Source organism: Callionymus lyra, chromosome 2 (assembly GCF_982586985.1).
Source record: "Callionymus lyra chromosome 2, fCalLyr1.hap1.1, whole genome shotgun sequence".
In the NCBI taxonomy this organism is placed as follows: domain Eukaryota; kingdom Metazoa; phylum Chordata; class Actinopteri; order Syngnathiformes; family Callionymidae; genus Callionymus; species Callionymus lyra.
Window position 1 is genome coordinate 36784758 of NC_141819.1, and position 17413 is coordinate 36802170.

The 17413-nt window shown below is 42.5% G+C and overlaps 1 protein-coding gene across 3 annotated transcripts in view; it reads left to right on the forward strand.

Moving 5' to 3' along the window:
* Nucleotides 1-14381, forward strand: part of pde4ba (phosphodiesterase 4B, cAMP-specific a) — a 162329-nt gene extending 147948 nt beyond the window's left edge. For all 3 annotated transcript variants that reach the window (XM_087784941.1, XM_087784942.1, XM_087784943.1), the window contains 8 exons: nucleotides 4602-4695; nucleotides 7601-7884; nucleotides 7949-8113; nucleotides 8891-8990; nucleotides 9053-9207; nucleotides 9281-9403; nucleotides 9630-9812; nucleotides 10602-14381. In XM_087784941.1, coding sequence (XP_087641067.1) covers nucleotides 4602-4695; nucleotides 7601-7884; nucleotides 7949-8113; nucleotides 8891-8990; nucleotides 9053-9207; nucleotides 9281-9403; nucleotides 9630-9812; nucleotides 10602-11009 — 1512 coding nt within the window. In that variant the 3' untranslated portion in view covers nucleotides 11010-14381. The remainder of the gene's footprint in view (nucleotides 1-4601; nucleotides 4696-7600; nucleotides 7885-7948; nucleotides 8114-8890; nucleotides 8991-9052; nucleotides 9208-9280; nucleotides 9404-9629; nucleotides 9813-10601) is intronic.
* Nucleotides 14382-17413: the final 3032 nt, after the last annotated feature.

Consider the following 17413-nt stretch of genomic DNA (forward strand, 5'->3'; position numbering starts at 1 on the left):
GTTCCGCGGGTTCAGCACTGTGAGCGAACAACTCCCACTAGTGGTACAATTAGGATACTTCATACCTGACGTCAGCACAAGAAATTTACATTAAGATGTATTCTTTTTTGTGTGTGTATGAAAATAGTACATAGAAAACCTATTTTAAATGTTAAAATGTAAAGAGGTGTGGGGGGGGTGTCAATAAAACGTCAACATGGAAACATGTGAAAATATTTATATAAATTAGAATAAAATAAACAGTTTAAAATTATAAATATGGCGACCTACTTGAAATAACCCACCAAAATGTAATTATCAAATTAAATATGGAAAAAGAAAATATTATTTTCACGTTTGATGTATTAATAAATGTAATGCTACAAAATGTGAAACAAAAATAGAATTTTTATACAGAAACAAACAAATCAGAAAGAGCTTTGTGTTCAATTAAGATAAAACCTTTATTCGCCCAACAGTGAGGACATTTGTACAGTATCAGCAAAATAAATCACTAATAATAATAATAATAATGAATAGAATAAGGAAAGGAAAGTAAAAAGTTAGAAGTGAGGGACAAAATGAAGCAAACATGATTAGAATAATTGAAGATGCAACACAAATAAGAAGCAAATTATAGCATTAACATAAACAAACAGATGAATATGTGTGTATTTTATCATACTTTTTAATTTTGATTTTGAGCAAATAGTTTTTTCTGGAGGACAATATATAGCCATTGCAAAAACCTAATGACTCTATGTGTATTTTTATCCCTGGTATCGACCCAGCGAGTCCACCAGTGAGCAGCAGATGTTCAGCTGGAGCAGCTCTGACCGCATCATGCTCGGCTCTGGTGTGAAGTGCTGCTCACGTGCACAGAGACCAGGAGGCTCGTGTCGGAGCGAGACTCGGATCTGCTTCCTAGCTCGTCCGCCTGGCTGCTCTGGCGCTTGGCTGTCTGCTGGAATCACATCTGAATAAAGGACCCCCCACCCCCACCCCCACAGACACACACACACACACACACATTAAACACCTCTGGCTCCTGCTAGCAGAGAAGAGATGAGGAGGCGGATAATGAATGAAGAGGGGAAAGAAGGAGCGGTAAAAGAAGCGTCTACCTTCAGTATCACAATCACAGTAGGAGACACACACTCCTTCTAATGAAGCAAACACACTGCAGGTGTGTGTGCACGAGCTCTCTCACACACACACATATTTACTTTCTTTCTCTATTATGCAGCGTGTTGTTACGTAAACGTGCCTCCACTCCTGCACCGCCCCTGCTTCTGCAGCGTTCCCTCGGAGGGACAACGATCCGGACTTCTTTGGGGGGGTCTTTCATCTTCTCTGCGTCCTTTCAAACGCTCACGTGCAGCAGATTGATGGTCCTGGAGGAACACCAGGTCCTCCTTGCAGCGTCTGGTCCCAGCATAGCCATCCTTACTTGTTTAATCATGGAGCATGAACATGAAGAAAAAAATAACAATGAAAGAATATAATATAAAACAACAAATATTTAATAATGAGATAGTATTTCACAACCTTATTTTAGAACCTTATAATGGGTCTTCAAACTGCATTTTTTTTTTTCTTTAAGAAATGCTGCTTCCAATTGATAAATCCTTTGGCATATTCAGGAAAAAATGTTGATTAGTAAAACAAAAGAACACTTTTATATACGTATATCATTGAAGTAGTTGAATTTAAGATTAAATGTTTTTAAAGGGACAAAAAAAGAAGGAAATATGAGATTTGAAATATATAAATAATATTTGTGCTCCACGGACTGGTTTGTTATAAGCATTTTATATTCACAGACTGACTCCAAAAAGAAATAGTTGAAAATAAATCATATATTGTTTATGTTCCCCTCATTTTCACTAGTTGATGTATTTATTTTTTGAGTAAACTTCACTGAATTGAGTGTCATGGACAAATCCTGCTCTAGAGAAAATACCATATTTTCAAAATAAAATAAACTATAAGATAGTTATTATCAATACAACAGAATATATATGTCATTAAATGTAACATAAAAAGCAAGCCTCTGATCACCAGCATGACATCTGACGATGATACGTCTGTATTTGGTACGAAGGTTTTGTGTGGTGAGGTTTACACGCCTGCCGTGCAAAGACACCAGTAATGGCCGCCGCACGATGAAGGGTCTGATGTAACAGTCATCAGGTGGTGCTAACCTTGCACGCCGACCAGGCTGCGTCGGGGGAGTGGCGGTCGGGGGGGGAAATGGACATGTACGAAGGGGGGTGAAGGTGGAGGAGGAGGGCTTGAACATCTGCGGTGTGTGCGGCAGGTCCTCGTGACAGCTCAGCAGCTGCGCCACATGTCTGCCCGGGAAGGCGAAGGGGAAGCCTCCTCTACCTCCTCTGGAAAACAGTCGAGCGCTTCTCCGCGGATGCTGTTGCCATGGCGACGGGGTGGTTCTGGTAATTGGTGACTTCCTCATAGGCAAAAATGATCGGACGTCTGGTGTCACCCAAACTGGATGCAATTATCTTAAATCTTGCACTTTAGTTGTCTCCCGCTGCGGGTGCTTAAAAATGAGCCCCGACTCTGATATTATGGGATGCTGATAATGAACAGGCGTATCAAGAGTCGTCTTCAATGGGAGATAAACTGGGGGTGGCGACAGATAGAGGGGGGTGAGAAGTCGACGATAATGGAGGAGATGAGATTCCATCACTAACACTTCTTGTCTCGTCGTCGGGGGTCGACTCATGAGCAGGGATGGACGGAGCATGTTGTTGCAGAAGGGAGGAGGACAACAGCTGCAGGGAGGCTCTCCAGGGACTTGATGGTCTCCTTGTATCCACAGAGATACCTGGATATTTTTATTCTTGTAGGACAATAAAGTTTCACGCGGAACGTCCTGACCTACAAGAGCAGACTAGAATGTTGAAAGAGGCGCAGCAAAGACAAAGTCGGGGGTCGTGTGGAGAGGAGTGTGTGTGGTACCAGGAAGAAGCAGGAAAGGAAGGTTACAATGTTGTTCATGGATGTAAGGAATGACTAGCAAGTATGAAGCAAAAATAGTTATGAAAAAATATATATTATTATTGAGTGCATAACATTGTGGGTCATTTTACTGTACACATTAAAATTGTATTTTGATTTTGGAGAAAAATATATACAAAAAGTGTTTCCGGAAAAGTTGATAAGTTAAGAGAATATACTGCATTTTATAGTCAAATCTTTAATCATGAACATGTGGGATGTATTCAAGGAAAATACATTCAACAGTGAGAATGATAAAGGGACTTGGCATACATCTGCCAAGGAGCTCACTTTATATTACTTATTATATATTTATTATATATAAAATACTTATATTTTACTATCAAATGCCTTTTATTTAATACATGAATGAAAAATGTATTTTTTTCACGATAAAAAAAACATTTTATTCAACCATTCAAGTCCACAGTCCAGTGGCAGTGATAAACTGTACTTCCATCAACGAGTCTTTGGATTCATCAGCAGTGACTCTCACGCCGATCACGTCTTCTTAACATCTGCGGCGCTGTAATTAGGATTCCCCTCCTTTTTCCCCTCTTTCTGTCAAATCATGTGTTCTGGAGGGCGAGTGTTGCTGGGGTTGGCAGACTCCGGCGTGGAGGGAGGGAGAGAGAGCGGCCGAGCGAGACAAATCCAGTGGAGGAACCCCCCCTCCAGTCATATGACCATCACAGCCTGCTGCTCCTCCTCCTCCCCTGCCCGTCTCCATCGTTCTCTTTCCCCTCCTCCTCCTCCTCCTCCTCCTCCTCCCGCTCTCGCTCCTTCTCAATAATTCATCGCTGCGCCGAGGGTCTTCAGCACTCGGCTCCATCTGCTGTCGGATCTCCTCGTCCTCGATCTGCCGTCATGGAGACCCAGCGCTGGCACTTTTCTGCCGTCACCAAGTCTCTTTCCACGCCGATGAAGACGGGATAGTTTGATTTCGCATCCATTTTTTCTAGAGGACTCCGGTTCCACTGCTTCTCAGTCGCCCCCCCTCTTTCATTGGATTACAGTTCTGGCTTTGATTAGGCGCGAGAAAACGGGGTCCAAAATGCCTGAAGCCAACTACCTGCTGTCGGTGTCGTGGGGTTACATCAAGGTGTGTGTTGGTGTGTGTCGCCGTCATCGTGATGCGTGTGTGTGTGTGTGTCGTCAAAGTGTTCCCGGGAATGCTGCTGATTTCACCTGATTCTGACAGAATGGTGTCTCGAGCTCCATCTTGATTCCACTGCAGAACCCTGTTGTCTACGGTGTGTGTGTGTGTGTGTGTGTGTGTGTGTGTGTGTGTGTGTGTGTGTGTGTGTGTGTGTGTGTGTGTGTGTGTATGGTTTGTCAACAGCTGCTACTGCATTACCTGCTGGTGTGTACTCTTTAAACATCAAGATTAAAAAGAGTTTTCTTTCTCAAGTCATGGGAGGAAAATAGAGCCAGGTTGTCATGAATCCCCATCCCGGGGTAGATGTGACGTCGGGGGGAGACGAGGAAGCTGCTCCCCCCCGAAATAAAGTGTTCTCCATGAAAAACTATGTATCCTAATTTTCGCCATTGTCTTTCTCTCTCGCCCCTCCTCGCCCCACCCCTTCCTGTTTCTCTTTCAGTTCAAGAGAATGTTGAATCGGGAGTTGACGCACCTTTCCGAGATGAGTCGGTCGGGGAACCAGGTCTCCGAATTCATCTCCAACACCTTCCTGGGTAAAAAAAACAAACCTACTCACTTGACTCACAGAAACAACCAAGTATCAAACACTAGTCTTGAGGCGCTGGTGAAGGCTTCTCTGCGTGGGCGTTCCACTGCGCCACTCAAAATGGCGACTAACTTTTAATGAGCAAATAAACAAAATCCAAAAGGTATGTTCGGTGAAGGTTGGATGTGTTGACCAAACGACGGAGTCTCGGGAGCGAGGATCCACTCGGACTATTTTTAGACGCATCGATCCAGGAGTCCTGATCCTGAGATCTTGTGTAGGACGCAAAGGGAGGGAGTAGAGACTGCAGTGAAGGAAAGAGTAGTTTGAGGAACCCCCTTTTTTTTGTTGTTGCAGACATCAAATCTGGTGACTCATCCTTATCTTAATGCATCTCTGCCACCATGTTGTTGTCGCTCAACCCCCCCCCCCTCCCCCCCAACCACCATCCAAATCTTCCATCAATTATAGAAACAAATCCTCTATTCCGATCAAAGGGAGATTCCCCAACTCCTCCTCACAGTCGCCCATGAATCATATCCGCCCGGGATAGGCCGAGCCGCTCACAAACACCTACATAATGGGAATAGAGGATCTGTTGCTGGGTATGAGAACATCCCTTCCCTCCCCAGAAAACCTCTTATCTCGCTCCCGAGGGAGCTGGAGGAGGTGGAGGAAGAATGGAAAATGAACTAAACGTGGGGGGTGATCAGTCGATACTGATGGAAGTGCAGCCATGTTGTCTTGTTAAGACAGTGTTACACTTTAATTTTAACTTCATTACGCTTCTATCTAAAGATATATGTCACTGGAGACTAAATATAAACAGTAAAATTCACTTAAAAACCCAAGCTGGAATAATAAAATTGTCATTACTCATATTTTTATTGTAATCTTAATTTATACTATATATTTTTTTATTCCTAATAAGTAAAAAGTCAACAGAAACCTTAATTTTCTCATTTCCAGGTCCAAAATAAAATTGTTCAAAGTTGATTAAATATAATATGAATATAAATAAATAAATAAAGCGAAAATTTGTGGTATTGATTAACAATAAATCCATTCAAATAAAAACATTATAGAATATATTTAACGGTAATTTAGCATCTCTCCAGCATGACTAGAAGTAACGTATCCAAGATTCCTGCAACAGGACTTGGTCTCATGAAGGGTCAAATGAATTCCTCCCGTGACTTGGGGTGTGGGTGGAAGCGTGAGGTGCTCGGAGGTGTTGATGAAGTGGGTGAATTAGAGAAGGATATCTTTCTCTTCCTCGGCTTTCATGCGCGGCACATGTTTGCTCCGCTTTAATTGGCCTGGTCTCAATTACCAGCGGACGACCAGAGACTGATTATTTCAGCTGTAATTGAAAAAACCCTCAGTGGAGGAATGACTGACAGGCCGGCAGTGATCTGGCGGAGGAGAGCGCAACTCTGATTTCCTCCCTAAAACATACACTTACGGATGGCTATTGTTGTAGAATTTACAGACCACATGACTCTTGATGAAGTCAAGCTTTCATTAAAAAAAAAAAAAAAAAAAAAAAAGACCAAAAATCAGCTTTAAAAGCTGCTGGAGTCGACTGTATCCTCTCGTCCTCAGTCATTGCTAGGATCTTGCGGGAATCAATTGCAATCAAGCAGCCAGAAGTCTGATTCCAACATGAAAATTAATTAATAAAAATGTGTTTATTTAGTTTTTGGTTCTCAGAGAAAGAAATAATAAAGTGTTGAAACACTAATAAACAGCTCGCCATTCATCGTATCTCGCAGTTCATGATATTTGTTATTATCCCTTCGGCCTTATTTATGGTCCCAACAAAACTGTGAACTCCCATGATGCCTTTCTACACACATGGATTTAGTGAAGACAGATTGGTCGTTACATGACTGTAGAACTGTTTGAAGTCAATGTATTTTGCATAAAGAGTTATCGACAGCTGTGATGAGTTGGCTGGGCGGCAAAGCATCATGGTAGTGGTGTTGCTGTTGGTGGTTGAGAGGGATGACGCCTCATATGCAGTGACGAGTTGAAAATAAATCTTGTTAAATTAAACCCGTAAACAACAACTTAAATTTGACGGAGTAAACATTTGTAGATGAAGTGAAGTCACTTTGAGAGATTTTCGGTGCTCAGCTGGAATGAAGCGAGCGTTACCATCTCTGAGGTGATGAAGCTCCGACGGCTCGTTCAGCCTCCGGTTATCGCAGCAGTCGTTCCAACTCAGCTTTTGAGACGAGGAGGGTGAAGGTGCGAAGCCCCAGCTGTGAGGGAGGAGAGAGCAGTGGGAGCCCAGAGAGCCTGAGCGTGAATGGAGGAGATGATGAATGAACCAGTGAATCCCTCAGGAAATCACCCTCCGCAGGTGTTTTAGTGCGCCACCTGTGTGTGTGAAACTAATCTGCAGCACAGTGCTCTCTATATGGTGCGGGATTTTGAGCAAGAAAGGCTGATACAAAATAATAATAATAATAATAACAATGTCATTTTAAATTTATATTTCCGGGTATTTATCATTGAAGGTAGAATAGATTTATAATAAAATCATATTAACATAATATAGTACAACATAACAATGTGAACAAAAAACAACAAAAAGCTTTTAAGCATCCTGTTCAAGTGATGGATGGTGAGCTGTCAATCAAAACCCACTGCCATTTGAAGGTGCAGTTTCCTGGGAAGGAGGCGAAACAAAAAATATTGTATAAAAGCGCAGCTTACTCAAAACACTTTGAGGATCACCTACGCCAAGTTTACACTTGGAACTTCTTTAAAATAATATATCTTTTGCTCGAGCCAAACATTCTTTGTATGAAGAATATATGTTTAATAAATTATCTTTTTATTTAAATCAGTAAATCCTAACCTCCACATTCACACCTGACCTCTTCACATCCTCTCTCCTCCAGACAAACAGAACGAGGTGGAGATTCCGTCTCCGACGTCGAAGACGCGGGAGAAGAAGAAGCAGCAGAAGCAGCAGCTGATGACGCAGATCAGCGGCGTGAAGAAAGTCTCTCACGGATCCTCGCTCTCCGGCAGCAGCATCTCGCGCTTCGGCGTCAAGACGGACAAAGAGGAGCTGCTGTCCAAAGAGTTGGAGGACCTCAACAAGTGGGGCCTGAACATCTTCACCGTGTCCGAGTTCTCCAACCACAGACCGCTCACGTGTATCATGTACGCCATCTTTCAGGTAGGACGCCCGACGCTCTTTTATCTCCCCGAACCCCATAATTGAATCCTATTTTGTCGCCCAGGAGCGAGATCTGCTGAAAACATTCAAGATCCCGGTGGACACGTTCGTCGCCTACATGATGACTCTGGAGGACCACTACCATTCAGACGTGGCCTACCACAACAGCCTCCACGCCGCAGATGTCGCACAGTCCACCCACATCCTCCTCTCGACGCCAGCCCTGGACGTGAGTCAGCCCTTTTCTCTCTCCCGCCGCCACTTTACGCCGCATCATCTTCGCACAAAGACACGAGAATCAGCTCAATGCGAGGCCACGTCACAGCTTCTCCTTCTTTCCAAGAAGCTATTCTGCGTTCTGGCGCTCTAATATCACGGCGGCGCTTTGTCAGATACTTCAATCTGGTGGCTTCGAGCTGCTGGTGAGATAGCTTTATGTCAGGTGGTCCTGTTCTGCGGAGCATCCTGACCTATTATCCGCTTATCTTGCAACTCTCGACGCTCGTGACTTTTCAGCGCAGGAGACAGTGATTTGGCCTCATACTGTGAGAGAGCTGCAGACAGAACACTAGAAAAATCAGGAATTGAGGGGAAAGAAGCGAGTATTAAAATGATAATAATAATAAATAATTACATGTATAAAATAAAATGAATACATATTTTGAATATATTTATAATTTGAAAGCTCTAAATCACAAAAAATGCATATTAATAAATATGCACTCATAATTTCATATTGACTCAATTAAAGATTAAAAAATTAAATTGAATTGTTTTGTTTTTTAATTGAAAAACTATGTTCATAAGCGAAATAAAACGTTTCACATTACTTTTATACAATTTTCATTATTTATTTTTAAATAAAAGATAATGAATTCATTAAATAATTTCTTAATATTTGTTAAAAAGGTGAAATAATAACAATATGTAAACTGGTAAAAAATGTTTTTGGTTAAACAAACTTGTTGGAAAATAAATTAACAAGTTGATCTTCTTTCAACCACAGGCCGTGTTCACCGACCTAGAGATCCTGGCGGCCATCTTTGCCGCCGCCATCCACGATGTGGACCACCCGGGCGTGTCGAACCAGTTCCTCATCAACACCAGTGAGTGTCTCGGTCGACGGCCCGTATAATCTCCACGTTTCTGAGACGTTTTGCCTCCTCAGACTCCGAGCTGGCGCTGATGTACAACGACGAGTCGGTGCTGGAGAACCATCACCTGGCCGTGGGCTTCAAGCTGCTGCAGGAGGAGAGCTGCGACATCTTCCAGAACCTCACCAAGAAGCAGCGGCAGTCTCTGCGCAAGATGGTCATCGACATGGTGCGACGGTCGCGACGGAGCATTCTCTGTCCTGGTTTTGTTTCTGTGTGTTTACGGTGTTCTGTGTCGGCAGGTTCTGGCCACGGACATGTCCAAACACATGAGTCTGCTGGCTGACCTGAAGACCATGGTGGAGACCAAGAAGGTGACCAGCTCTGGAGTGCTGCTGCTGGACAACTACACCGACAGAATACAGGTACCCCCCTCCCCCCCTTCTCTTCTATTTGTGACCGATCGATGCTCCGTCGGGGGTTTTGGTCACTTGATCATCGATCATTAGTCGTGACCTCTGACCTCTCAGTCGCGCTCATCGACAGTTCATCCGTCTTCCCAGCCGTCCTCCCACTAACACTTCTCGTTCTGGACCATCATGTCCGACGAGCCTAAAAATAGGGAACTGACGTCCGGCCTCTTCGTTCCAGGTGCTGCGGAACATGGTGCACTGCGCCGACCTGAGCAACCCCACCAAGTCCTTGGAGCTGTACCGCCAGTGGACGGACCGGATCATGGAGGAGTTCTTCCACCAGGGCGACCGAGAGAGGGAGCGAGGGATGGAGATCAGCCCCATGTGTGACAAACACACGGCGTCGGTGGAGAAGAGTCAGGTAACAAGACTCTTTCAAACGTCTGAACCGACACCTGTCACCAGAACCACATTTTAAGAGTATAAGGCTGGTAGTATAACTCTGTGAGGCTCCGTAGTATTACTACATGAGGTTCCTTTGTATTCTTCCACGAGCCTCCGTAGTATTACTCCACAACTGCGCAATTACTTAGCGAGCCCTAGTAGTATTACTCCGACAGCCTCATTAGTATTATTCTGTGAGGTTCTGTTATATTACCTCCAAGCCTCAGTAGTGTTATTTTCCGGGCCTCTGTTGTATTACTCTACAAGGCCTGGTTGTATTACTGTTAAAGGCCGGGTTGTATTACTCTGTGAGGCCTGGTAGTATTAATCGGCGATCCCCTGTAGTATTACTCTGCCATTTTCCATTCTATTACTCCACCAGGCCTGGTTGTATTACTCCATGAGGCCTGCTAGTATTACTTCACAAGGCCTGGTACTATTACTCTGCAAGGCCTGGTAGTATTACTCCGTGAAGCCTGGTAATATTACCGCAAGATGCTCCGTAATATAATTCCGCAGGGCACCGTAGTATTACTTTGCATGACTTCCTAGTAATGCTTTGTGAGGATCCGTAGTATTAACGCTGCCAATACACAAAACCAATGAAGAAAAAAAAAATGTAATGCAATTTTTTCTCAATAGTTCTTGTGCAAAACTTCCAGAGTACTATTTCAGCCAGCGAGGGTTACACTGCATTACTTTAAGTAGAAAAGTCTTCCTGTTGTCAGTTTTGGACGTGTCAATAAAGTTTGTCCTGCTCCTCCAGGTGGGCTTCATCGACTACATCGTGCATCCTCTGTGGGAGACCTGGGCCGACCTGGTCCACCCCGACGCCCAAGACATCCTGGACACTCTGGAGGACAACAGGAACTGGTACCAGAGCATGATCCCCCAAAGCCCTTCGCCGCCCTTCTACGACCAGGGCTCCCTGGGGGGAGGCACGGGGGGTCAGGGGGGAGGAGAGAAGTTCCAGTTCGAGCTGACCTTAGAGGAGGAGGACTTGGATGGGATAGAGAAGGACGGGGAGGAGGAAGAGGAGGAGGCGATAGAGGAAGAGGAAGATAGTCTGGGAGATTCCCACTCTCCTCCCCCGGACTACTTGGACGCCGAGGACGGCATGACGGAGCCCACGATAGAGATCGTGGAGCACGAGGCGTCCCCCAGAGACACATAGGGCTTCCACGGAGATCTGAGAGGCTTTTGTCGGCAAACAAGGAGGAGACCTCCTCTTGCAGGTGTGCTTTTTTAAACAAGCCCACTGGAGCTTGGCTTTTGGGGCGTCTTGCACTCGGGTGTTTGAAGCCAGACGGGCGGACGGACGGTTAGAGCGAGGCGGCTTCAGAGTTCTCAGGAAATCATTACTGCGAACGTTCTCGTTGGATCGGCGAGACTCGAGGTGGAACGTGAAGGATTTTGACCCGTTTGGGAAAATCTTTTTTGTGGACTTGAAAACGGACATCGACACTACTGAGAGAAGTTTTGTACTTTAAAGACTTTTTTGTAATGATCTAGAAGTAGCATAGCGTTAAGTTCTACTGATGGAGACACATTTGTATGACAAAAAGTTCACTCTGTTCCTGTACCATTTGTCAAAGAGACTTTTGTGTGCCTTTTTTACTAATGTCTTTATATAGTTTTTTATTTATTGAACACTCTAGTTTGTCTGTGAAGCGTTTTTTCTTATCTAAGAAAGTTTTATATGTTACTAAGAGGACAGTCTTCCATGTATTGGGCAATAGAGAAATCCAAACAAACAAACCTTAAAACTCCTGGATAGAGACTCATCCACACTCGTTCATCTGTCCGTCAAGTGTCTTCGATGTCAGGGCGGCCAAATGTTTCCATCTGTTCCGACACATTTCAAAGCTACGTTCACATCCCTGCGACCGCTCGCGCGATTACAGTTACACAACTGGTGTTTTTGACACCAAACATCGTAGGAAAAAATCAACTCTTTTGCGTTCCTATTTGAATGGAAACTACAGGTCATTCTCCGACAGCAATAAATTCGATCCCCCGCTCGCTCACCATCGTCCGGAATAAAGACACAACTTGCAAGTGAAGACACTTTACTGTAACAACACACACTGTAGACATTTGATCTGTGGCAGATCTTTGGAATTGGATCCATTCGACGGACGAATATATTTGTTAGAGGAGACGCATGAGGAGTAAAATGACGGGGAAACGTTGAAAAGATTATTTTAAAACAAACTTGTATTTTACTTCAATATAATTGGATTTTATCCCGAATATAATCGACAAAATGCTCTGATACGAACAGGACATTATGATAGAAAAGCACTTTATTCGAGAAATAAACAGATAACTATAGTAATGTTACGATCCTCATGGCAGTATCGTAGCAACAGCAACGATTCCTAAATGAAACAGAGTCAATGGACCAAAATGGTGGATTCACCTCCGACCCTGAGCCCCTTGAATGTTAAGATGTGAACGTAACTTCTGAACCGACAACTTGGTCCAAACTGGCCTCAGACGGAGCAGAGATATCCAACAGCGGACCTTCTATTTTTAGCCCCTGGTCAAAAAAATAATCCTGTTAGTTTGGGCCGGTCTTGACCCCAAAAACCCACCCGCCCCCCCACGTCCCCATCGCAATCAGGCCCAGACCCTCTGATTAACGCTCCGGCTGCCGGCCGAGTGGTCGGGCTCTCAGACCCTCATCAGTGGGACTATTCACGTGGTTTACAAACCCCCCCTCAGGCTCCATGAACGCGACCCCAAAACAATCAGGCCAGCTTTTTCTTCTACGCCACACGAGAGAAAAAGACTCTCTGGAGTGCTGCTGCTACTTCTCCGCGCTGACGTCAATCCCCCCCGCCCTCCTCATCTCCCCCCCGCTCGCTGCATCAGGTTATGAAACCCGCCCGGTTCCAAAATTAGGGGATAATAAGCACCTTTTTTCACGTTTACCAAAATACTCCAAGGGTACTCCATCACTCTGATCACTCTGTGTGGATGTGCAGCGACTGTAACTGCCATCAGGCCTTACCCTCCTCCCCCCTCGTCCTCACCCCCTCGTCTCCAACGTTTGTTGCTAGGAGCTCAAGTTTTGTCCTTTTTGCTGTTTATAACAGTGTGTATTTATTCTCTTCTTTAGGCATGTACATATGGAAAGTGTTTCAGTGTAAAAGAAAAACAATCTATTTTAATTTATATGCACTTGCATTACCTGGAAGTGGTGGTGTGTAACGTGTAGGAGGCTCTGGATTAGAGTCTTTTTTTTTATATATATATATGACATGTACTATATATTGTTACACAATATAGCATTGTGTTTATAATCGCACAAGACTTTTGGGAACACCCAGCCGAGCAGAAGCTAATGACAACTGCTGCTGTCACATGAGCGCTCCAAAGGCTAGCAACCGTTAGCACGACAGTCCCTTCAATATTATTTATTTCGTATCTAAATATGCTGCATTTACGGTGACAGTTTTAGAAAAATAATTTAAGTTAAAAGTACACACAATTATATTCATGTTGATCCCTTAAAGAAGTTGTTACCAGCTAGTTTTCTCACGCATGATTAGCTACATGCTAGCTAGTGGTGCTAGCATGTTTGAGTTGGGTTTTTTTACCGCAAAAGTTTTAAAAATAACTTTTTTTGTTGCTAATTTTACACTTATATTTAAATATAAAGACATTTTTCAAATAGATTCAATTTGTTTTAACAACTATTAAATACGGATATACATTTTTTATTAAGGTAATTATAAAATATTACCTTTTAAATAGTTTAATCATTACTTTAAAATGTTATATTTAAAAATATCTAGTATGTGAAGTTAAATTAATAGTTTTCCTCTTTGAACCAAACTTTAAAGTAAATTAAAATACTTTTTATTGTAGTAGTATTATATGTCTACACTGCTGCTGGAGGTCCAGGGTGGTCATGTGACAGCAGCCGTCGGTGAAGCGACATAGAGAACATGTTAAACTGCACCAGCCTGGATACACAAACGCTAGCTCGGGACTGTAGTCGAGGTTTGTTTTTTTCTCGGACGGAAACACAAAAACAGCTCCCGTGGTAACAAAAAACACACTCACGCCCGGCCCTGCCGACGGCCTCGGCCAGTCACAGTTACGAACCAACGCGGACGTTTTTTTTCGCACTTTCATGTAAAAGTAGATCACGCGGACGTCGGCCGTTAGCATGCTACGACTCGTCCGCACTCGTCTACCCAAACACCACCAAACCTTCTGTGACTGATCGTGCCGACGTGTGAATCTTTTCTGAGTGTTAGCAGTTTATGGAATTCAAATTTGTCAGTATTAACATTGTTGATCTATGTTGAAGCTTTTTATTGGTCCTAGTCGTGTCCAACATGGTTTAGCACCGATCTAGCACTATCTGCATGAGAGACGGCTTTCTTTTCCTTGTCGATAGTACGTTCAAGTCCACCCAGTTGTTGCCGGTGGGATATTCAATGTTCACACAATGTATGGTATTATATTGTATATTGTGTTCCAAATTCAATCTGAAATACTTTTCTATGAAGTGATTAAAGGCAAAGCATGACTGGGTTTCATCTGTCTTTTTCTTTCTGTGTCAGAACCCGTATCACACCCAAAATATATACCTCCTAACCTTTGTGCTTTCTCAGGGTCAAGGTGGCCCGAAGACCCGAACACAAATGTGTTTGTGGTATCCCTTGTGTGTCACCTTGAATCCCGAGATAACACAAGGTTTAAGTATAAGAAGATAAGTCCAATATTATCAAGACTAGTTCATCATAATAAAATACTATGTTTTATACTATTTCATGTCATTTTCTTTCATATGTTTAAAAATAAATACAACGTTTTCTATATCATTACAATAATAGTCAGATTTGCTTTCCCTTGAATAAATAACTAATTTAATTTGTCGTAATATTAACATTAACCAAGCTTACGAAACATGTGTTAGAGACAATCAGATGTTCATTGCTCATTGCTACAGTGGGTGTTGGGCAGTTACCCTTGTATTATCTCTGGGTCAAGGTGACCCGAAGGCCAGATAACAAATGAGATATCCCTTATGTGGTCTCTGGGTCAACATTAACCTGCCTTCCATAAACACATTTGCAGGTGTATTGGTGGAGGTCGTTCACCTTGAGCCAGAGACAACACAAGGGATACCACAAATACATTTGTTTCCGGGCCTTCGGGTCACCTTGACCCGGAGATAACGCAAGGGTTAAGAACATAAAGCAACAGAATACATGTCCTCAGACTATATTTCTTTGACAAATGAAACACATAGTTCTGTGATTCTACAGTACAGTGTCTTATAAAGTTACTCCCCCTTAGAACAAAAACAAAGAAGAAGAAACTCATTTGCTACATGTAGCAGAAAAACATGGCGAATGTTGGTGAAATCAGACACAAGTGTCTTTGATGGCAGCACGGCAGTTCTACACACAAACATTGATACTTCAGTGTTTTTAAATGGATCCATTGTTGTGTGACACCAGGGGCGCAGCAAAAAAAAACTGCTCTAGGAAAAGATAAATGTATTGGATTCGAAATGAATAAGCATAAGTTGAACAATATGAACTATTACAATATTGGAACAGAAAATAAAAGATAAAAAGGTATCAGCTAAAAGACAAAAACAATCAAATTAAGATTTTTCTTATTTTCATTTGGATTTAAATCATTTCAGCCAATGTTTTAGCTAATTTAAGGTTTCATTATTCAAATCCAAAATAGTGTAAAGTAGAGACTGTATCCTTGTTTGGTAATGATCGGAATCAGAAAATAATTATTGTCAATAATGTCAGTAAAACTAACGTTTCTTTTGTTTGTGGTGTTTAAGAAACAGCTTGTACTTGAACGTCCATCACGTGTTCCACAGAGGAGACATGTTGCGTAGTGACGCCGTCATGGTCATCCTGAACACGGCAGTAACAATACATGGTTCCCATGACGTCCTTCGCTGAGAGACATAAGAGCCTCGAGTGATTCCTTCAAGCATGTTTGCCCTTGGACCCAAATGAAAAGCATCTTAAGTGAATTACAACTCCTTGTTCTTCTTCTTCACCTTGAGTCTTCACCATCAATGTCTTTTAATTAAAACTATTCAAAAGAAGACGCTTGCGTGGAAGTGACGACAGAGAGATGTGGATCTGGAGTAGGTCATCTCTCCAGTGGCTCCTTCAGATCTGGAGGGACGAGGGTTATTTAATAAGGCTGAAGACCAGAGTCACAAGTCCCTGGAAGTATCAGTGCCATCAGAACATATGGTTGAATTTAACATTTCAAATGTTGATACTTTATATTGGAAGTTGAATTCGTTTTTTTTTAAATAATTAAACATAAAAAATGTTGAACTTAAATTAATTTGGGCATTCAAACAATTAAATTCCATAGTTTTTTTTATTGAAAGGTTGAATTTAGTTTGTTTTAATGATTTCATTTAAAATTATTATTTGTTTTAATGTTGGCACTATTACACTAACATTTCTATATTGCATTCAATATGCTAAGGAAATAGAAAAAAATATATTGTATTCAGATTAATTTTATTAATTTATTTTTTAATTATTGGAATTATAATACAGCAACTATTTAAAAATGAATGAATTCATTATTACTATTATACACTATTATACTAACAAATTCAACCTATCAATATAGAAAGTATTGATTTCAATAAAAACAAAATCAAGCTTTAAATACAGAAATAGTTTAATTCAGTTATTTAAAATATTTAAATGCTCAAAAAAAGCAAAATATGAATTTAAAAGTTTTAATAATTGCGATGTTAAATTCAACCATTCAATATTCTGATGCCTCTGAAATACTTTCATTCTCTTCACGACTGTGTAAAACATGTGATGGACAGGTCAGGCCAACATAGAGGAGAGATGTTTAAAGAGGCTGCAGGTTCATCCCATCGCTGGCACTGGCTGCTGTAAACCTTGTTCACTGCCGAGGTAATTGCGAGCGTCCACTTACATCAGCCCCACACAGGGTTAAGTGGGACGGTGTGGACGAGTGCGTCACTGAGGTTTCATGGCTGACTGCGAGGCCAGTTGGGTCAAATACTGCAGCAGCTCCGGCGCTGCTCCCTCCACGAGATGATGTTTTCATGACAACTCTTTAGCCTGAATCTGCTTCTGTTCACCAAAAAGACGGTCATGAGTGTGTCCGGTGAGTTCCTGGCCTCCTGTGGCCCCGGGAGGCAGAATTAACCTCCATGTGAGGCGAGTCAATGGTGATGGACTATTTAACCCTCCGAGAGCATTTGAGCAGAAACTGACCAAGGTCATGTGAGAGATCACATGGAGAAGAACCTCAACAACAGAATAACCTCGACAACAGAAGAACTTTGACAACAGAAAAACTTTGACAACAGAAGAACCTTGATCAGGGCCGGGTCTAGACAGGCATGTATGAGGGGGCAGCCACAAATCTTGAGGGGGCATTGTGCTGTTACTTACTTACTTACATGTAAGTTTGAGGGGGCACAACATTTATTTGCCCCTGCCTAGACCCGGCCCTGACCTTGACAACAGAAGAACTTTGACAACAGAAGAACCTTGACAACAGAAGAACTTTGACAAC